The sequence below is a fragment of the Zophobas morio genome, unplaced genomic scaffold (genome assembly GCF_036711695.1).
Source record: "Zophobas morio isolate AGI-343-1 ecotype UQ-CSIRO unplaced genomic scaffold, CSIRO_AGI_Zmor_V1 ptg000304l, whole genome shotgun sequence".
Taxonomy (NCBI): domain Eukaryota; kingdom Metazoa; phylum Arthropoda; class Insecta; order Coleoptera; family Tenebrionidae; genus Zophobas; species Zophobas morio.
Genome location: NW_026972408.1, coordinates 250,932 through 272,891, shown reverse-complemented (window position 1 = coordinate 272,891; position 21,960 = coordinate 250,932). Strand labels below are relative to the sequence as shown.

At 31.3% G+C, this 21,960-nt stretch overlaps 2 protein-coding genes and 3 long non-coding RNA genes across 8 annotated transcripts; 1 reads left to right on the top strand and 4 right to left on the bottom strand.

The window, feature by feature from the left end:
* Window positions 1-1,933: 1,933 nt before the first annotated feature.
* On the bottom strand, window positions 1,934-2,970 carry LOC135119801 (zinc finger Ran-binding domain-containing protein 2-like). The gene is made up of 5 exons (XM_064044189.1): window positions 2,921-2,970; window positions 2,579-2,743; window positions 2,441-2,523; window positions 2,268-2,375; window positions 1,934-2,218 (listed from the first exon to the last, which is right to left on the bottom strand). The coding sequence occupies exons 2-5, from the start codon at window positions 2,653-2,655 to the stop codon at window positions 1,947-1,949; spliced, it is 540 nt and encodes a 179-aa protein (XP_063900259.1). The 5' UTR covers window positions 2,656-2,743; window positions 2,921-2,970; the 3' UTR covers window positions 1,934-1,946.
* A 4,115-nt stretch (window positions 2,971-7,085) lies between these two features.
* On the top strand, window positions 7,086-8,324 carry LOC135119786 (uncharacterized). 2 transcript variants are annotated; one of them, XR_010278366.1, is made up of 4 exons: window positions 7,086-7,185; window positions 7,399-7,569; window positions 7,631-8,043; window positions 8,095-8,324. It is a non-coding gene; the product is annotated as an uncharacterized LOC135119786 (long non-coding RNA). The 2 variants fall into 2 exon arrangements; XR_010278367.1 differs by having other exon boundaries at window positions 7,399-7,595; window positions 7,933-8,043.
* Window positions 8,325-8,824: 500 nt separating this feature from the next.
* On the bottom strand, window positions 8,825-10,035 carry LOC135119796 (uncharacterized). Of its 3 annotated transcripts, none has more exons than XM_064044183.1 (7): window positions 9,951-10,035; window positions 9,836-9,897; window positions 9,713-9,775; window positions 9,489-9,608; window positions 9,323-9,382; window positions 9,156-9,218; window positions 8,825-9,051 (listed from the first exon to the last, which is right to left on the bottom strand). In XM_064044183.1, the coding sequence occupies exons 1-7, from the start codon at window positions 9,953-9,955 to the stop codon at window positions 8,882-8,884; spliced, it is 543 nt and encodes a 180-aa protein (XP_063900253.1). In that variant the 5' UTR covers window positions 9,956-10,035; the 3' UTR covers window positions 8,825-8,881. The 3 variants fall into 3 exon arrangements, with proteins under 3 accessions (XP_063900253.1, XP_063900254.1, XP_063900255.1); XM_064044184.1 differs by having other exon boundaries at window positions 9,954-10,035; XM_064044185.1 differs by lacking the exon at window positions 9,713-9,775.
* Window positions 10,036-12,921: 2,886 nt separating this feature from the next.
* On the bottom strand, window positions 12,922-13,581 carry LOC135119735 (uncharacterized). Its single transcript, XR_010278352.1, has 3 exons — window positions 13,172-13,581; window positions 13,025-13,102; window positions 12,922-12,968 (listed from the first exon to the last, which is right to left on the bottom strand). It is a non-coding gene; the product is annotated as an uncharacterized LOC135119735 (long non-coding RNA).
* A 5,804-nt stretch (window positions 13,582-19,385) lies between these two features.
* On the bottom strand, window positions 19,386-19,906 carry LOC135119737 (uncharacterized). Its single transcript, XR_010278354.1, has 3 exons — window positions 19,684-19,906; window positions 19,514-19,592; window positions 19,386-19,421 (listed from the first exon to the last, which is right to left on the bottom strand). It is a non-coding gene; the product is annotated as an uncharacterized LOC135119737 (long non-coding RNA).
* Window positions 19,907-21,960: the final 2,054 nt, after the last annotated feature.

The following is a 21,960-nucleotide window of genomic DNA, read 5'->3' as shown; positions in this document are numbered from 1 at the left end:
AATAAACTGCCGCAGGTGTGCATGCCAAACTTATATAACCACATGTGCTCTTCTCTCGAATACAACCCTCATACTGTAAACAAATTAAACATTTTGAGTTGTTAATTTAACAAGATGTAATAACCATATAAACAAATATTAGGCAGTATTTCCAAATAACAAAGCACAAATCAAAATTACTAAATTTAGTTATAGTTCGGACAAGCCCATTGACTGAAAAATACAAAATGATTGGTTCAGATTTCCCGAGGTGATGAAGAAAGAACCTTTGTTCAATATGTGTTGTTTTTAATTTGCTTCTGTCAAATGAAGGCTATATCGATTTTTTTCTTTTTAAATTTATTAAGATGCATATAAACTTTGTTTGAACTCTAGTAAATTTATGTAAGCATATATTAGTTCTGACTACAAATCCTTAATTATAGTTAGTACTTGAAAACCATTACAGGAAAATACCCACTTTAATGGTGTTAGGTTCATAAAAGAAAATAATGAATAGGCGTTATAACAAAAACTGATATGATTTTAACATAATAAAAACACTTTTATAATATACATCAAATTATCTATAGTAGGCTTGAAAGAAAAATAATTAGCGCGCATACTGCTCCTTTAGGGTTAACGAACACAATATTACAAAACTTATTAATAGAACCAAAACTAAAAGCATTATAGTTACTCAAATATCCCAAACGCCCCTCTTCAAGCATTCCGCATATATGCGACTTCATTTAGCGTATAAAAGGTACTTGTGGCCAGTCAGTATCATGGATAATTTAAGAAAACATGAAAGTCGGTAGGATTTATATTGGCTTAATTTTGTTTGCTTGGAGCTCCGCTTTTTCTAGAATACGTGTATACTGAGTGCCGGTTGACCATTTACACTATTTATTTTTACATCACCGGAATTAAATTAAATTAGTAAGTTTTGAAGCAAGTTTACTATTTAAAACATCTTGACAAATTTATAAAAACGCAGTAAGGTTAACTTTTGAGATGTTGCATATAGTTAGTTTATATATACGTCTTTACATAACTTCGTATGCCCTCAAGTTGTTCTTGGATACGGGTTAAAGCTTTTCAGTAAGATGGTGTACCTCTTTTAAATAACATCCCAACTATAAACGCTACGGTTCAACTTTAGAACTGAGCGCAGAGAGAGCCAAAGCTAACAATATATAAAACTAATATTAGGTATTGAGGGGAGCAATAATTACTGAGATAAAAAAAGTAACTCAAAAATAACTTGTTCTAGTTGCAGAAAAAGGAATGTTAAATAGTAAAGACTAAATTTCAATCTGCAGTCAATTGGGTTTAAGCAAAGGTTAGTTTAATCCATTTATTATTTAAAAAATTAAGAATAAAGTCATTCTTAACGATAAGCTTAGCAACTATATTGAGTACAATCCTTCCAAAATGGATGACATGAAGTCAAAAAGATTTTTATCAGCTACGCTTAAGATTTCTAGTTTTAAGAAGTTTATATTCTAAACCTAACTTAGTAGGTATTGACTGCCTACACGTACCGTAGCCGTTTAGGTTAAAGGTCAAAAAATTAGTTTATTAGTATAATAACTTAAAGTGCTCTACGCTTCCGTAGGCTTACGTTGAATCTACAGTAAAATCTACTTTTTAATATTATATTTCTTCAATATTTACAATAAACGACTTTTTATAATAATTTGTAGTAATATAATATCATAAGGTACGTGTTAATGACTAAACCTTGCCACATATTATAAATTGAGCCATCTAAATACTTACCAATAAGTATAAAAAGCTAACAAACTACTAAATAAAATTAAATAAAAATGTTAACTTAGGTTTAATCTTTTTGTTTAATTAAATTTATAAGGGTCGATAATTTTTTCAGATTTATTAAACTTTGATATTTATATTCCTATACACAAAGTAATAAGGCCAGAAGAAAAAAAATAAAACAATATTCAAGAGCTTCTTGAAAAAGATCGCGATCTTGAGCGGCTTCTCGAGTCTTTCAAGCGAGTTCGGGATGAAGATCTTGAAGATGATCGTCGACGGGAAGTATATTTATGGTCTTTACATTTCACGGGGGAGCGCGATCTTGACTGGGAATCAGATTTTGGATTCCCATGTAAACCCTGTGGGTGATTTTCCTTTAGAAAATCAGTAGTGGATTTGGTATTCATATTTCCAGTATCCATCCCTCCTTCTAATGGATCAGCAATACGAGCAGTGGCTATTAATCCAATTATTAACAGAACACAACTAAAGAAAAAAAAAGCAACTATTTCTTTTTCTTTTCTTTTTACGACCAAATTCGTCGTATTCGCCTTCTTCAACAATAACTTCTTTATACTCGAGACCTTCTCTATCGTTAAACCCACCACCGACTCCTAACAAAATAGCAATAAATCTAAAAATTAACTATTGAGTAGTACTATAAACTATACTATGAAACCTGAACGATCTTCGACGGCTTTAAACTTTTGAACCCCACAAATGTTACAAGCTAACCGGCGAGCAAAGTTTATGTTCCCACAACTAAACAACTCTTTTTTTAAGAACAGTAGAATAAACGAAGAATATATAAAATTACGCAGAGCAAGCCCAGTCTTTAGCGCTAAACAATCCGTTAGAAAATTCAGCTGCCTTCTCTCCTAATTCACGACCCATAATTTTTACCTTTTTTTCCTCTAACACTGGTTTTGCGGATTTACATTTATTACAAACTTTTCTGAACTTAAAATTAATATTTCCGCACCTTAGAATTATAATTAATGTAGAAAAGAATAAGCAAAGTAAATTATAATATAAAAATAAAATTTTATATATAATGTTTAAATAAAACTTATGATTCAAGTTTTAGAAGGAGTTACAAAAGCACAATTTTATATAAAAACTTTCTTAAACGAATCTTACTGTACACATTCCCAGTCACCTGGATTTGTAGGTGGTCCACTTTTTGGCATTTTATTTTAATTTGATTGTGCAAAGGTGGCAAATATAGTATAGTAGGTTAAAACGAGTTATAAAAAGAAAAGTAAATGAGGTGGCAATAAACAAAAAAAACGCCTTGAGAGGAACCTAAACGTGTAAAAAAAAATTACCTCTCAGCCCTCACGAAAACTACGACTTCCTATGCCACAAGTGTTTGGGATCGGTCTTCTTCGCTCTGGTATTAGGCTACCAGAGCATTTATGCATGTCTGGCGTTTTTAAAGACTTATTTATTAAATAAGATCTTAAAATTTTAATATTTTTAATATTTCTTGAGCTTTCTGAAGCAATTAAGGCTTTTTTCGTTGTAAAAATGTTATTATCACCGGGAGTATATATCTGATCATCCATACGTCTTCCGGTAGACTAATCTAAGACCTACTTTGTCAAAAATTCCATTGAGTACTCCCCTTGCAATTTTTGGATGCTACACGACCTAAGACTTACTGCACTTACTATAAAAATTTGCATTTTCTTTAATAACTATGGTATACTTTTTTTTTCTCTAATTTTTATCAGAAAACTAAATATCATTTTATTTTTTACTTCGTGTACATGTTTTCAAAGGTTAAGACCTAAACTTATTGACTAAATTCTATATTATTTCCATTTTTTTTAATTCTTTTAACCCTTACTACTCTTGTAACTAGAGAAGTACAACCACAGATAACAACTCAATTCTAGGTATCCGAACTTACAATAGAAAGTGTACAGCCTCATAAAAACTCAGATCACTGCAGACGCAAGAAAAAAAGATAATTTACAGCTAAATAAAACGTTACGTTACCGAATTTGAACTCTCTACATCTAAACATACCTTCTTTTGAAACCAAAAGCCCTTTGAAGTGGATTATTTCTTTATAAAAAAATAAAATTAATATTGACATATTAAGAAGAACAAACCTCGTTTAAGTCCTGTTAACAGTATTCTTGACAATATTGCTAACACAACGAAATTTTCGCATCGAAAGGTTCCCTTTCACTCTTAAAAGACAAAAGCAAATAGGTTACCTACCATGTTACTTCTAAAATGGCCTAATGACACAAAGTTTTTCCTTCCTTTTCAATCGAATATAGAAGAACTACCACACTTTGGAGAAAACTAGTATGACTACTTTAATAATTGTTCAAAGAAAAACAACGTAGAGCGGTTTTAAATAGAGTATATTGCATAATTAATATACTCTATCTATTGAAAAATCTTTTCCGAATTTCAAACCCTTTAAATATAGTTAGAGAGCGCAGTTTAATATTAGTAGGCAAGTACTATCACTAATCCTTATGAAACTTCCAAGATTTGAGACCTCCATAAAATTATCATTTATTTGCAGTTTTGAAAAAAAGTCAGACACAATTCTAAACACTGCATCTCTACACTAAACACTTTAAATGCGGGGAGGTCAACTAGATCTTAATTTGCTTGAATAATGGCGGATCTACACCCAATATTCGCTGGTTATCAAAACTAACGCACCGCCAGTAACATTTCCAAATTAATATTATCAAGACACTTTTGATGCACCTGCCTTAAATCTCCGATCTCATACCCGAAGGCCTCCTACATCTTTAATCTCAACTAAAGCTTAAAAATTTTTTTTTTTATCATTTTGACTGCCACAATTACAGAGAAGTTATTGCATTTTACAAAAAAAATATCTCAAAACTAACTATCGTCTTTCAGTAACACTTTTTAAATTAAGGAACATAGTTTTTTTTAATTGCAGATTTACTCTATAAAAAAAAAAGAAAATTGCAGAGCTATTTACGAGAAAATAATCGATATTACCCTTGTTCTGAAACACATCATAGGTAGGGATACGTTAAAGTAATAAGCTTAATTGGTTATCAAAATGATAGCTTTTATAGAAGTGGCGGAGATTGCCTAATATGTAAAAAATTATTTTAAACGTGCTCTTATATTAAAGCTATTTGTAACAAAAGAAATTTTTTTAAAAACCATGTTTCTTTAAGAAAGAACCTTACTTTTTTTCTCTCAGTAACCCCCATACAAAAAAAAATAAAAATTTAATAACGAACAAATACCCTTTCGCCATTCACATTCTATACGAGCAACAATCCTCTCCCAGTTAACCCTCATATGGTCCTTTAACCCAATTATATGTTTATTCATTTGTGGTTAGAATCGCCCATTTTACCATGCAGGTACCTGCAGCTTATCTAGACGCGATTGCTAGCTGGTGTCGTCTCATTGAGATTCTTTTATAAGGATGTAAAGAGTGGAGAGCTTCCTATTATAAAGACGCATTGTGCTCCCCATGTCGTTGGCAAGGAAATTTTCTGGTTCTTTCGGTGGTGTATTTTAAGGTCATTATAGATTCTTCGCTGTTCGTGGCGTACTCAAGGGTTTACTTGGTAGTAAAGGTCAAAGCAGCAAACCAGTCGCTATATCGTCTATTGTCCAGCAAAAGTAAGCTTTCTTTGTGCGATTAGGAAAGCGCAGCATGTGGTGTGCAGTTGACTAATCATAACGTCTGAGCCTACAACTACACGACAATACATCCTCGCTTTAAGATAGTAAACAGCTGCGCTTTCAATAAAAGCACCGTGATATGTTCACAATGATATACTAAACCTCGAATTACAGGTTGTGTCACTAGCTTTTAAGGTACGAATAGCTGACCACGCTACTCGTTTTTTAACATAAAAGACCGTCCTCAAGGTGCAACTCTAAGTAAAATTAGTAGCAGTGGAAGTAGAGTATTTTACCACTCATGACTAGGCAAAGACAAGCCATAATTTTATCTTTTTCCAAGGCTTAACTTTGTGCTTTAAGTTAAACTAAAGCCACCTTGCCGAATATATACATTAAAGCAACTTAAAATTCGTCGATGAACGGGTGGCCCAAACAGTATGAGACGGAAAAGCTAGCTCACTTTTACGCCTTGTGTCTAAGTATCCCAAGTTTGGTTAATATGAGCCCAAGTCGTAATTTTAGCTCTCTTTATGGCGCTTTAATAGCTTTTGTAGCATCCAGATTCAAATTTTTGTAGGTGCTTTTACCACAACGACCGGAGACCCTCCTATTTTTTTTCTCGTAGGACATTAATATAACAGCGCCCACTCCAATTCCAAATCCAGCGATCCAGCTCACACTTTTATCTTAATATTATTTTCCTTTATTGTCTTTCTAAATCCTCACTTCGTGTAGTTTCAGACGATCTAATAAGAGTTTTTAAATTATATATTATAAAAAGAGGTTAGGTATAGAACTCTATTAAATTGCTTTACACGCTGCTTGCGCGCACGCTCATATAAACATTATTAATGATGTCATTGGTTTTCAAATGGTATGTACCTTGAAAAATCCACTTTTTAGAGCTTTTTACAATTTCTTTAAGGCACACAGGATGCGTTCTCCCCTTTAAGCCCCTTTAGATAAACTTCAGACTTATATAGACCTTTACCTGGCCTTCAATCCTCATTTCTTCAACTTAAAATTTACTTATTTGACATCGCTTACTTTACCATTTCCATAAACTTTTGGTTCACACTTTTCATATCTTAATAAGGCACCTTTTTTCTTAGCTCTTATATATATAAATTTTTTAGGTATATCATTATGTAGTCAAACTTTTTTAGGTCCTTCCTTCCTTAGAGAACATCATTTTATCTTGTAGGTTATAAACTACATTCAAAATTATAGCTGCCTTCCAATTATTGATTATTGGTTCTACTATGCCTACAATACATTTAATTACAAACTTCCTGGCACAAATATAATTTACATAATTCTATATTATTATTTGGGATAAATGTATATTATAATTTTAAAAAAAAGGGCCGGTGGTTATGGGCTAGGACTATCAACTGTTTTATATAAAGGGCAATAGCTAACGGCTACAGTGTTATCTCCGTCCGTAGAGCATAATTACAACAACGAGCCCGATGTCTGCGACGAATTATCGTTACTAGCCTATCAGATAAATTATATGACAAGGCCTTAATTTTTCTTAAACAGGTAGCACCATCAACGATAATTGACCCATTATGCACATTAAAAATAATTTGTCGTGGCACGCGGACATCTAGATACGTAATAACTATCATTTTTTCAAAATGATAACGAAAAAAGAAATATTTAACTCAAGTACTGTTCAATTCTAATTACACTTACAGACCTTTGTTAACGGAGTCTTTCACAAGAAAGTCACTTTTAGTATGGACATGAAAGCTCCATCAGGGAAATGTAAGCTCGCCCTAAAGATTTGCCAATAACTTGTTTACATTTAGTTAAACCTATGGCCAATAACCCAAAGTCCATCTTTATGTATATGTGAACATATATATATATATATATCTTGAACTCATTGAGTAAACAATATGTAATTTGTGTAAGATTATCATAAAAGGTTAACTTTGCCTTCTTCTGAAGGCTATTTACCAATTCTTTTTTTCCAAGGTAATATGAACTAAGTATCAAAAAGGACGTATATTTTCGACTATAGAGGCCAATTTCTTAAATAAACAATATATATATAAACAAGCTTTATTTATGCCAGCTTCAGTTAGCTTGCGAGCTCGTTCTTACCTGGAAAAGTTTAGCAAAACAGTTATCTCAATGAAAATTTGTGTATATGCTTTAATATTTTTCTCAAGGTACGAACTTTTTATATTTTGCATATATAAAATAGACATAAGATTTATACCAGAAACAAAACAGTCCTCTTATTTAGTGCTTAAAAAGGGGATTATTACTTTTTAAGTGCTGCTAAGATACGCCTCGTACACCGGTTGTTTTTTTATTTCTATTTATTGAAGAGCAAAACGCCAGATATATGCATACGGTTCCTCGCACATGTCAACTCTTTCTATCAAATATTGTGATTTTGTGCTCCTCAGTCGTTTTTAAACTTATTATATAAGTTGTTACCGTGTCTGAAGTCTTTTAATAAATCATAACCAGTAACTTGATACCTTTACATAAATTTACTAGATGTCAATAGGGAGTGATTCGGAAGCAAATTATAAAAACTGAATAAACTGGAGGCGTATGAATTTTTAATTAATAAACATGATACCTAAACGGACAGGATGCCGAAAAGAGGTAAATTAGTTTATATTCTCACTTACAGTACCTAAGATGTTTTCTCTTTAGAAGTTAGGCATCCCAAAAACTTCTGCAGAAAAAAAACAACGCAAAATAGCTTCTCTTAACAACTGGTGTATCCTATAATTGTCGCTGCTTTGGAAGGAAATACGTACAATTCTTCTGGAAGGTGATATTAACGGCAAAATTATTTTTTGCTAGCTTCAATAGAATTGAAAGGCGGATTCAAAAAACTCAATGACTCTACACTTCTCGGCCACGCACTATAATGAAGCATTTAGTAGGTCTTAGTTATCTTTTAGTCGATAACATAACTTTTAAATAAATATAAACTAACCCTAAAAATTCACTAAGCTAACTGACATAAAAAAGTAAGGACTACTTTATTCTCTATCTCTATCGCTTATACAAATATATTTTTGAAATATGGAAACAAATAAAACATGTGGAAAAAAATTCTTGGTTACAAAACTGTTTCAAAAAGTTTTCGTTACTGTACTCCTGCTAATTAATGTCCAAGTATTATAATAAATGTAATTATTAAAAGTTTCTGCAGATATATATTAAAGTCTCTCACTTAAAATCCCGGCTAGGCACCATATTTAAGTTAGGTCTACATTTTAATAAAACTTGAAGCGAAAAATTTAAGATTTCAATAATAGTGGTCTTAATATAAAAATTTGTTTTTGTTGTCAAATAAAGGCTTTTCACAACTATAAGGATAAATGATTAAGTTAAATAAACATGTTTCTTTATTAAGTATGAAAATTGCGATCGCATAAATTTAATATTAACAGTAAGATTATAAAATAAATAAAAGAAATTAACTTATACGTTAGCAGAATATACTACTAAGTATAAATACTAAGGTAATTGCTAACGAACTTCCGAAATAATCATCGTTTTGATTAGGTAAAGCTTTCTCCTTAACTTTGCCGACAAATTGTGTCGCGGTAGTTCCTATAGCATCAGCGCCTTCGGAAATCTTACTGATACTTTGCAGATCTAAAGATTAAGTAGAAATTAATATAGCTAACCAAGCAATAAGTTAAAACGAAGCAATCATTGTTTTGATTAGTTAAAACATTCTGCACAAAATTCGCTGACACCTTCTTTCGCATTTTTTTTAAAAGCATCAAGGTCATCTGACATAAAATTTAAAGATTGCGGATCTAAAAATTAAATAGAAATTAATATAGCTAAGCAAGCTCTAAGTTAAAACGAAGTAATCATTGTTTTGATTAGGTAAAAATTTCTGCACAAAATTCGCTGACACCTTTCGCATTTTTTTTAAGAGCATCAAGGCCAAGAGCATCAAGGCCATTTGGAAAAATATCTAAAGGTTGCAGATTTAAAAATTAAGTAGAAATTAATATAGCTATAACTTATACGTTAGCAGAATATACTACTAAGTATAAATACTAAGGTAATTGCTAACGAACTTCCGAAATAATCATCGTTTTGATTAGGTAAAGCTTTCTCCTTAACTTTGTCGACAAATTGTGTCGCGGTAGTTCCTATAGCATCAGCGCCTTCTGAAATCTTACTGATACTTCGCAGATCTAAAGATTAAGTAGAAATTAATATAGCTAACCAAGCAATAAGTTAAAACGAAGAAATCATTGTTTTGATTAGTTAAAACATTCTGCACAAAATTCGCTGACACCTTCTTTCGCAATTTTTTTAAAAGCATCAAGGTCATCTGACATAAAATCTAAAGGTTGCAGATCTAAAAATTAAGTAGAAATTAATATAGCTAAGCAAGCTCTAAGTTAAATATAGGAAAGACCAGCCAAACTGGGAATCAATACTAATAAAAGCACCGCCGACCGACAGAGAAAAGTAAAATTCCTAAATGATATAAATTAAAAAATAAATAGGTTTCTTTCCCCTCCAAAACAAACCACATTTTAAATAGTCGCGAGAAAATCACCCGCTCTACCACCAATGCCAGCTCAATGAAGCCAAGCAGTAAGCAAAAATTATAGAACTAAAAAATTTTTAAAAATCGACTGCACATGGGCACCCAGGTCAGTTGCCCACTGAATGCCAGAGGTAAAATGAGACAACGCCAAAGGCATTCTTGCTTTTAAAAAAAAATTGACCAAAAAAATAAAAACATTGTCTTATAAAAATGTTATTATTCATTTATCCGTACTTAGGGAAGTTTCGAAATAGGAAATAAATATAATATGAATTAGTAAAATAAAATCAGGTAAATAAAATAAATAAAAATCACAAAAATAAAATGAACTAAAAATTCCTTTATTTTAAAAAGTGCTATTATATAGAACAATTAACGACTTCAAGATCACGTATATAAGAGAAGAGAGCTAGTTAATTTTCTTCTCGCTGCGCGAGGACAGAACCATCTTAATAAATCTATTTTTCTAAAAGCATCAGCTTTTTAATGCACCTTATTAACAAACCTTTTCTTATGACCATATTTAGCGGTTTTGAGGTCGCCAATACATATTGCTAAAAGCAAGTAATGTAAGCATTGAATAAAATTTAATTATTCTGGACATGTGACTTGTTTGTACTTTTACTTTTAAACGATTTTTTTCGACCTACGATATATATAAAAAAAGGTTTGCTTTTAAATACTGATAAGGTAAAAGTTTTTTACTGCCACAACTACATCATCCACCAAAAAAAACAAAATTTTCCGCATTACCGTTTATTTAGAACTTTCTCTTCAAAGTACGAAATTTTAATTTAACACTGGATATTAAACCTTTTAGTTTATTAAAGTCCCAGGGCTCGAGGGAAGTTTCTTACACGCTAATAATATTATACCGTTAAATTATTTTGTTATTACGTGGATTATTTCTTTGACCCAATTGAAATGGCACTTAAAACTGTAAAATGAATGACTTGATGATTGGTTAGAGTTAATATTCTGCATTGAATTCCTTTTTCTTTAAAGCCCTGTCTATATATAATATAGACTAAGTCATCCTTGCGACTATGAGTTGAATATAATATTAATTTTATTAAATAATAAACAATATTATTTTTGCAAATAAAAAAAAAATGACTTGCATCTTAATGCAATTCCACCAGCATAAAAGTTGTATAGGCCCTCTCCCCTAATTGTTTGCCAGACTATGTGCTGGAATTTAAAGCAGCCTTTATAAATTGAGTTATTTTTAGGATCTTAAAATGATAAAGATTTTTTGATGATAAAAAAGCGCTTAAAAGCTACAAAAACGTTATTAGTAAAAGAATAATTAGAAAAAAGAAACAAAATACATAATTTGTTATATAAACAAAAATATAATAAAGGGCTCCTCCCTTATGGTTGAGGAGCTCATACTCCAGGAGGCCTGACTAGCAGTGGTGCTGGCGGGTGTCTTCAGGTAATCTGGTATCTTGTGCCTAAGGGTACCTTTCCAGTGATGGTTTTAAGCGGTTTTCCCCACTTTAGGCCGAATGGTGAGAATCCCCCCAATATCTTCTGCTTTTTCAGTCCTTGGATACAGTCATTATAGCTCACTAAGAGCGTACACTGGCGGGCCAGCGTGCCTGTCCCATGCCCTGCGGAAGAGGGTAATTCAGATTAACCAACTTAAGTTCTGAAGAAGACAGCCGTAGTATGCCGGTGTTAATATATATAGATATATAATAAAAGAGTACCAAATAAGCTCAAAAAAAATGCAAAAACTAAGAAAACAAAAGGACTAAAAACACAAGCGAGAATCATATATAGAAAGACACAATACGCGCTTCACTGTAAAAATATATGAGGCAAGGGGCTTAGTTATTATAGTTTTTGGAAATTTGTAGAGATGCTCGGTATAATCAAGTGCAGGTTGCTTAGTTTTTTTTCGCTAATAACTCAGTGTAATGTGTAGTTTGTATTCAGTTTTCGCAAGTCCTCTAATCCTTCTATAGATACATATACATTTTGTATGAGAAGGTTTACAATAAGTGTGCGCTTAAAGAGCATCGCGGAGCTGTCAGGAGCGTGCGTTTATCTAGGGTTCGTGTTTAAAATATCTGGTAAAACTAGTTAACATAGTGCTTAATTTGTTGTCCTCTAGAATAAGTTATTTATTAATCTCGTTTAAAATGCTCTCTAGCCCTCTAGACTAAAACTATACCTTTACAATATTGCTGGTCCTCTATACTAACGTAAAACTACAACAACAAAGCTACGCTCAACACCGAAAAAGAACGAGCAGAGTACAAAAAATGAATGAACCATGTTTTTTTTTATTTATAAAATGGCATGCTACATTAGAGGTCGCAAAACCCTTAATTGCTTAATCTATCTTCCTTTCGTATTGTAGGGCGATGGTTTTTATAACCAACAAGAAAAAAACAAGACAAAACAAAACAAAAAAAACTCGCGGGGGTATCCCTATGAACAGTAAGAAAGTTTACTTAACGACCCGTGCATTATATACTGACAGGGCTTCTGGATATTTTACAAGCTCTTAACTATTACATGTTTCGGGCTGTTTGTATTTAGGATACCGACTGGGATCGTACTTGAACGTTTCCAATAGCAATTTATTGATGCGTTAGCTGTAAGCATTGAAGATGGTTGTGCGCGGCTTATTGTAAGGGCACCTATAGGTTCCAGTTGACAGTCTCGATGTAGCTAACTTTTGCTCAAAAACCAAGGAGTATTGAGTCATTTGAAAGCACCTACTTTGAAATAATTGTACCCTTTTAAGATTTTCCGCGAAGAATAAGCCCAAGCTATAGAGGTATACTGTAACACTGGACGTATACAAGCCGTGTAGAGGAGAAGTTAGTTATGTAGTGAAAGTTATAAAATATATCATACCTTCAATGCAAATTATATAGCTACCCTCAAATATTAAATTTTCAAGTTAGTGCTGTAAAGTAATTAAATTCTAAACAGTTCGTGTGCAATTTTTCGAACAGCTAGTGGTTTGAATGCCTACAAACTTAGAAACATTAGTTGCTTTTCGGAATAAGTAATAAGTAATATAAACGTCCTTACTCAGGCCGTCCTACAAAGTGTTATTGCATACAAAATACAATTCGCCGGTCATAAGTCGCAGAAGTGCAATTCTCAATGCTTATTCGTACGTCCAAGCAATAAATACGTAAGTACAAACACTGTGTCAAGGAACAGTTTATAACGTACAGAAATTATCCTTTTGCACACAGCCGCGGTCAAGTGCGTGGTTGCTGCCAAGTTCCTCGGTTATCAATTATGATGCCCAAGTATTTGATCTGAAAAAGCCCCACAGGATCATCGTCGGGAGGGAGTGCATACATTTAAAATGAATATTGCCCTGCTTTTCTCTGCATTAATGATTACTCGTCACTGCTGCATCGGTTGGCAAGTGTTTCCAAGTAGCTTGGTATTGCCGTATTTATGAGAGGTTTTTTAAGGTGTTCTGTCATCGGCGTAAAGGGTGAAACCAGAGAACGTTGCGAAATGCCAGTTGTCAGTAAACGGTTGATAACAGCGCAAAAATATTACTCAAAAAGTTCGCCCGCATATAAATGCAAGCATGTTACCGAGGCTTAATGAAGGGCCTAATACGCGTAGTTAATGTAACAGGCCCTCCTGCCTCACTCGGTTATAAACCTTTTTACGTGAAAGACGACCAGGTGATAAATTATAATTGAAGTTCCAAGTTGTCCACTCAACAAAGCGCAACAGTTATTGCGTCGTGGAGAGACATCTTCGAAATCTAGTGTAATTCTGGAAGCGGTTTGTGTTTCGCTAAAGTCTTTCAGCTGGTTTTCTAGAACAGCCTTTACGGTTTTTCCCACTACTGAAAGTAGGCTGATAGTTCGATATTTGTTGGATGGCGTCACTATAGTATATATTTTCCATCGTGTTCGAAACGAACCAAATGACATTGCAGAAACTGGAAAATGGAAAGAGATGGCAAAACTTTTTAAGCATCCCATTAGTACTGCCATCGGGACCAGTTGAAAGCTTCCTACTAGCCGATTTAAGGTCAGAAGTAAAACATGCGTACTGATAAAGTAAGCACTGTATTTTACGATGAAAAAAATTTTCGTTACAACTGTCTCCGAGTAGGAACGACATATTGTTTATGAAGTTAAATGCATACTAATAATGATGTGTTGTTAAATGAAAGCATTATAAATATAATTTAGGAAACTTGATGACTACCACATGAAAAAAGTAAATTTAAGAAAAAGAAGAGACTGATAAACACAAGTAAAATACAAGTTGTAAGAAGGGTGTTACAAGTTAGTTACTCCTTTCTATACACACTAATTTTATGAATTAAACAATTCAAAAAGAGAAGTAATGTCAAAAACTAGCCTCTTATTTTGTTACCTTTATTTTAAGCAATGCTAGTGTTAAAACTTGTTTATTTTAAGACGATGTACGCGTAGTCCCGAACGTTCTCAAACCCATAATTAATTAAATCATTGTTTAATACTCTTCAAGATATAAACAAATTGTTTTAAAACAAGTTGTCTTTTTTTCGCACAAAATTTTTTGTAGGACATACATAAGCTTTTTTGGGACTAGAATGGTAATTAACTATTTTAAAGTTTGACCTGACAAAGGTAAGCTCTTTTGAATTACTCAAAAAAGCAGTGTTCATTTTTAACTATAATACTTACAAAAACAACTAAGCAAGGCACTGTTTAATCCCTAAACTATTCAAATATGTACAACAATAACACTAATATAACATTTTTTTCAAAATTAATTTAAACAATTTTTACTCAGACCAGTGGGCTTGTGCAATACGCCCTTTCTCCACGTGCGCATTACTGTTAACCATGATTAAGTTGGTTGTTTTTAATTAGTTTATACCAAATATAATTTTCTCCTTTTTCTAGAATTTTTATTATTGAAAGCGTGACTGGTTTCCTTCCTTGTTATTAAAAGATTTTTAGAAGTCAGTTATCTTAGCTTTGCACGGCGAATTAACATGCCGGGCGTTAGTTATGAAGTTTCTGCTGAACTCCTTGGAGGTCTTTTCATATTTATATAAATTTTTTATTGGTTTGAATGTTTATTTTAATTTAATAATTATTTTTATGCTTACACCATTTATGAATTTAAAAGCTTAGTAATTTTTTTAACACACGGCTACTTCAAACTTTTATTATAGGTAAAATGCACGGTGGCTTAGCTCGTGCTGGAAAAGTGAGGAAGGTTACCCCGAAAGTCCCCAAACAGGAGCGTTTAAAAAAAAAGTTGACTGGTCGTGCTAAGAGGAGAATGCAATACAATAAGCGCTTCGCTCCTTCTTCTAAGGGCTTTGGCAGGAAAAGATCACCTAATTCTAATCAATAAAGTTTATATTTATCAATAATTACACTTAAATTTATTGATTGTGAGATTTCTAATTCATAACTCATAATAAATATTATTTTTATTATTTCTGCTTGTAGACTTGACTTATATAAATTATTAAAAGAGTTAGTATCTATACAACTTTAGGAGATGACTTTTGGCTCACCAGTTGATTTTTTTAACACGTTAACTTTTCTTACTGCCTTTGATCCTTTTTTTAAAAAAAGCATCCCTTAATTGGCAATTATTTATTTCGTTTAAAGTTTGGTCATAGACAAGAGAAAGGAAACACATACATTAATATATATATTTTTTACAAATAGGGTGTTTTAGAAAAGGTAAAAGAAGGTGCTGCTTGAGCAATAATGAAACCTTATATATTAAGCTCACCTTATGCACTAGAGCCATTTTAGAAGTCAAGCACAATATAAATTTACTCAATCGTTGGAAGGCTAGTTACAATGTTTCCTGCCTTTCGAAGAATTTGTGGGAAGTAACTTGAGAATCATACTAAAAAAGTTCAGGAATATTTGTGTCTTTAGGTTATACATTTGTTTACGGTGCAAAAAAAGGTATCAGACGAAAGGTTGGATTTTATTGCATAGAAGTTATACAAAGGGCCTTTTTTGCGTATATATTAACTAAACAGAGGATAGCGTCTTAAACGTTATTTACGAGAAACAATGAAAAAAGAGGTCATGTACTATTGACTTATTAATATACTACGATAAATAAATATATACTCCGTAAAAAAAGATATTCAGCTTATTATTCCTATCACTAGTGCCCGGCCTTCAGGAAACATTAATCGATAGGAACTTATTACTCACGTCCTAATTGCAGCATTCTTAATGATGCCTTAGCAAACGCTATTGCAATCGAAATTTAGTTGCCTGCACTGATTGTTAAGACTATTATTATAGTAACAATTCTTGTAGGTAGCCAAGTTGTCCTCAATATCGACACGCCTATAGAGGGCCGCTCCTTATGTCGAACAAGTACTAAAGCATGAAAGCTATAGGTTTCAATATGTGCATTTTACTAGAAACTTAGCTTATAATTTTTTTTTTACTAGTATACTATCCTCACAGAGTCAAAGTGATTCAGTAAATCTTATATTTTAGGCTTCTATTTGAAAGAAACCATATACAGCACGAGTTTGCAAGAAGAAGAGAAATAAGAATGCAAACTTTGCTTTGAAATACTAACTGACTGATACAATATTACTTTAAAAACATAAGAGCTATATTCACTTAAGTTATTAAAAAGATTACGAATAAATGTTATTGGACTAAAAGTTGTCTTATTTAATTTTTTCTAAAATCAAAAACTTTAATAATGTAAAGTGAAATTTATATTTTAAATTTTTGTAAACGGTAGATTCGTAATATTTATATTAATTTAAAAATCTTTGAAATAAATAAACTCCTATAATTTAAAGAAATTAAAAATTATATGAAATAAATGTCCTAGAAGTTTCTTAAATTTATTTCATTCTAAAAGCTAAAAATATAAAAAATCTAATCTAAAATTATAAAAATTAGTAAATACAAAACCTATTATTATGAAATTTAAAACTTTTAATAGTAAAATTAGAAATTTTAAGAGTGAACTTATAAAACTTAATAATAAATAAAGCCATTTAACTGGTTTATAACTAATTTTGATAAAAACATACTTTTTATTACTATATAATGTTTATAGAATTATTTTTAAAGGAACATCGTTAAAAACTACCTTACCAAATTCATTGAAAAAACCTTTAAGCCTATAAAATTTGATTGGAAAGTGACCAATTTGTTAACTTTATTTATAAATTTAATATAAACAAATAAATTTATAAGTTTTGACTTTAAGCTTTAAAAATAATTAAAAATTTTCAAGATCTTTAAAAAATTTATAAAATATAACGAACTATAAATTAAAACTTTCTAAAGTTAAAAGTGATTCGCCTTTTGTGAACATCTCGTCTTTTTCCAAACTAATTGGCTCAACTTCAGATTCCAGAAGATTTCCAAAATCTTTTATTCTTTTTTCGAAACTGGTCTCGGCAAGAGCTGCTAACTTAGCGGGCATGTGCGCCCTAAAAAAAAGTAACAAAAAACCAATCATTTATTAACAAATTTTATACTTTTTAAACTTTTAGATGAAGAATCACCAAAAAATTTATTAAATAGAAAAAATTTCGTTCAAAAATTCAAATTAATAAATTTTAAAATAAAAATTAGTATATATTTTTAGTTATTAAAGATTTTTTACTAAATCCATTAAACTGATATATTTTAACGAGATTAGCACTTATACTTTTGCTTGATCAAAAATAATATAATAAAATTGAAAGCTACTTTCATCATTTTAACTAACGAAGTTAAAATAAAATTAATACCCAGCGCTCGCGTTAATTTAAGCTAAAAAAGTACTTTGAAACTAATATTGGTGCCACGTTCGTTTTACATAGTAAAATATGTTTTGACACTGTATTAGTAAAGTAAGTTTCATGGAATGTTAGGTTAAAAACCATCATATAAACTAAAATACAACACTCTTTGAGCCCAGGCAAAAGAGAATTCAAATGTGCGAGTTATATAATATATATAAAAAATAACTGAATAATTTATAGCACATCATGCAACAGTTTTCTTTTTAATGTGATACTATCTAACAGTTTTTAGTGAATATATATAAAATAATTCCTCAGTAATTTAGACAAAGCTAGAAACTAATATACGATTGTTAAAAAGAAAACTTCGTGAGTACAAAGTAAGGCCCTAACTCGCTTCTTGTACTGCTGCTTGAATCATTTAACGAACCAGAATACCAGCTAAAGAGCGAAAAGAAGCTATAATAAACAATAGCATTAGAACAGAAACCATTTGACAGGCAGAGCGCAATATATACGTTTATTGCTTTCGAAAACCTGTGAAAAGAACATAACCTTTCTAAATTTAAGTAGAGTAAACCTAAATTATTACTGCTTAATAGCGGTGTTACGATGTGTCGTGCTTTTTATATATGTCTATTGTAGTTACCCCACGAATCTTTCTTACTAGGTGATTTATTTCTTATCTACCGCGTACAAAGTGTGTTCAAGCTGCATAGTTGCATGAGTGAAGTCTCATAGCGCATCGTAAGCGGAGGTGACGCTTTCTTTTTCGTCGCTTACCCCTTTACATAAGCAGCGGCTGCTGCTCTCAGAAAGTAATTTTCGAGGTGTGTTACTCATCACAAGGGGTGCCTTGGCAAATAGGTCACTAGGGAGAGTTTTATCCTACTGCTAGAGCAGGGTCTCAAAAAGTGGTAACTATAATATTTTGCCTAAAAAAAGTTAGACACTTATATTGCCTATATAAGGAAATTTAAATTTGCCTTTGACTATCATATTTAAAGTTACTTTAAACTTTTCGCAGGTAAAATAAACAGTATGCTCCCAAATTTAGTCTAATAGTCTAACCTAAACCTTTCAAATTATTTCTTTGTGAGCGGTTTATTTCGGCAACTTTATCTTTTCACCCAGCAGTTAATATTTTCTCTTTTTGGTATAGCAGATTGAAAAGCGAACTTTTAGAAAGGTTACGAGGAAGACAGAGGTAAGAACGGCGTTTATTTTTTTCAAGCACTGTTATCACTGTTGCTAGTATGATCCACTTGCGCAATTAAATAAAGTAGACCCCCGCAACCGAGGAGTAGTCTTTTTTGTAATTTTAACTGGTAGATCTAATCTAATTAGAAAATATTAAAACTATATATATTTATTTAGTCCTTGATAAACAGCAAGGGGAGGACTCCTCTCTTCTGGGCCAGGGTTGTAGTCGGGGGGGCTCGGCTGGCAGTAATGCTGGCCGTTCTCTCGAGGTGGCCTCTGGCTTTGTGCCTAAGGCCCCGCCTCTCTGGATGGTAGTTTTTAGCGGTTTTCCACAGCGCTAGACCGTGTGAAGGCGTCCGGGCCGGATTTTTTCTGCTTTTCCGGTCCTTCAGCACAGTCCTTATAGCTCTATAAAGAGTATACACTAGTGGGTACTCACGCTCTAACCCTTGCAGAAGAAGGGGAATTATAGTAAGCTGCTCAAAGTCTCCCATGAAGCCCGGCAGTAGTAAGCTAATAAGTATAAATAAACAGATAGATCAACTATATCGGGAAGAGTATATGTAATAAAAACTAAGTAAGCATTATATCGATAAGCCAAAAACTTTGTAAAGGTCAGTCGAATCTTTTTCGGTTGAAGTTGAAACTTACTACTATCTCCTATAGTAGTGATTTTAAGTACCTCTGAGTTTATATAACAAATAAGCAGTTACAAATTTTGTTCTAGAGATCTTGCTGTAATATGCGAAAGTTATAAATAGATAAAAATATATGCCTCTATGGGTTTCTAATTGTAAAGCTTTTTTTTAAGGAAAGGAACAATCGACTTGGACCAATATAACATATTTTGTTTGTGGTTTTCGCAAGTTTTTTTTTTTAGATTCGCCTTGCCAAGAGTGGAGTTCGTTGCCGTTGCTTAAATCTATTTTAGATACACGCGGGTGTGAGAGGTGAAAAGGTGAAGTGGTGTTGTTGTTGATTAATTTGGTTTCAGTATCCTATAATATCCTTTTAATAAACTACACTACAGCTCTACTATTTCTTAATGAAAATTGGTACTTAGCACTTTTAATATTATTCTAAAGTCTTATAATGCCAGAAACCCATTTAACCAGTACATTGTCAAGCAATAAGTAACTTGCTCTTTCGCCAATTTTCTCTCTATATCTTGCCAAGCCCAGTTAATAACAAAGCATTACCTTCTCTCTGAACTTAACTGCTATACTTTACGATGTAGAAGTTATAGTTTGATAAAATTTAAGTAGTACTCTCGTACGCTTAAACTACAACTTGCCGAAGTTAATTTTTTCAAACTGAAGGGCGAAGTAATTAGATTTAAAATAACTATAAATCCTTAATATTTATAAAATAACTTATAAAATAACTAACATATCTTACAGTAATGACCAAGATTATAGGCAGTTGAGTTATCTAAAGCTTTGTATATCTGTTCAAAAACTTACGGGAGCAATTGTTATCTGAAGATAATAAAATTGTTCAAAATCAAATATTAAAGTCCTACTTAGTGTCCACGCAAGGCGCTCGTGGTAATAGTACAAGCGAGAGGCACCGCTATAATTACTCTTTTAGATATATACATAATAGATTTTAAGCTTAATATAAGTCATATATATAAACTTGATTTAGTTATTATAGTACTAAAAATAAAATTATTAGAAGCAAAAATTAATAATATATTAAAAATTTTTAAAGTCATAACCAAAGTAATCGTAATAATTTAAAGAAAATAAGGAATCAAATATTATAGTAGTAAATGTATTTATGGGTGAAATAATTAAATAAATAAAAATACCGCAAGATAGTTAAAAATTTACGAATCTATACACATATACACATATATATGTGAAAAAGTTAATACACACAAGAAGTATAGATTACTAATAGTAAGAAGACAATGTAAACAATAAAATAAAAAATTGAAAAAAAAATTTGTAATTAAAATGGTGATACATATAGTTATATTAACAATACAAACAATGAAACAAAAATTGCAATTTAAAATAATTCTTGAAAAAGATAAAAAATATTAATATAAATTATATAATATATATATGAAGCTAAATTATAAAACAATTACTAATACTATTTAAAAAACGTTCTATAGGGAAAATATTAACGTTATCATTAGAGGAAATAATTATAGTAATAAATTAATATATTCAAAAATAATATATAAAATTTTTTTTTAAGTGCTTGCAATAAAAAATATTATAAGAATATATTAAAATATTACAATGAAGTTGTTATTAGGGGTTATGAATGTGTTATTAACGAAAATAATAGAGCTCATAACTACAAGTATTTAATAAATGATTAAAACATAACTAGTACTTCAATACAAAAAACAAAATGGCAAATAGTAAATATAAGTTTTTTATAATTTTAATAAAAAAGTAGTCGTGATATAAAAAGGTTATTAATAGCAGTAATAAGAATAATAATATAATTACATACTGAGTTCTACACTCCCCCTTACCAGCTAAATGGCTATTGCTACTTAATAAGTCTAGTTTTATAATTAAATAATTTTTATTTGTAAGAAATGCGCTTGTTAAGGAATTATATTCTTGTTGATTATGAATATACTAGTAAGATAAATTCATAAGGGTGGAATATACATCTTTCACTACAGTGGAAAAAAATATACCTTATTTAAGCTTCAAATAACATAAGTACAGGCAATCTTATAGGATGTCATTAAATCACCCAGACAGTTTATATTATAAATAACTACTTTGATCAAACTTTGGAATAAGACTTTTCGAAAGATTTTTACTTGTTTATTGTAGCCTTGAATCGCTTAGTTTATATATGATGAAGCGCCTAACCATAAATGTAATATAGAGAGGCACAAAATTTTCTGAAGTGCAAAAAACTGCTAATATGAATGCTGATTACTTATATACGCTCTTTAGCAAAAGCCTTAGAATAGGCCGTCCAACTGCTACCTTAGCTTTTTTTTACCGCTTTAGTAAAACTGCTAACTAATCATTCTCTATTTAATAAATGTTGAGTAGAGAGCAATAATTAT

Bases quoted from the DNA above. Each gene is read 5' to 3' on its own strand.
- LOC135119801 (XM_064044189.1), bottom strand. From the start codon at position 2,655: ATGGGTCGTGAATTAGGAGAGAAGGCAGCTGAATTTTCTAACGGATTG. The intron at 2,524-2,578 runs GTAATTTTATAT...AGAGTTGTTTAG, and splicing joins AAAGACTGGGCTTGCTCTGC to TTGTGGGAACATAAACTTTG. The intron at 2,376-2,440 runs GTTTCATAGTAT...CTATTTTGTTAG, and splicing joins AGCCGTCGAAGATCGTTCAG to GAGTCGGTGGTGGGTTTAAC.
- LOC135119796 (XM_064044183.1), bottom strand. The intron at 9,383-9,488 runs GTTCGTTAGCAA...TGCAACCTTTAG, and splicing joins AAACGATGATTATTTCGGAA to ATATTTTTCCAAATGGCCTT. The intron at 9,052-9,155 runs GTGTCAGCGAAT...CTTAATCTTTAG, and splicing joins TAAAAAAAATGCGAAAGAAG to ATCTGCAAAGTATCAGTAAG.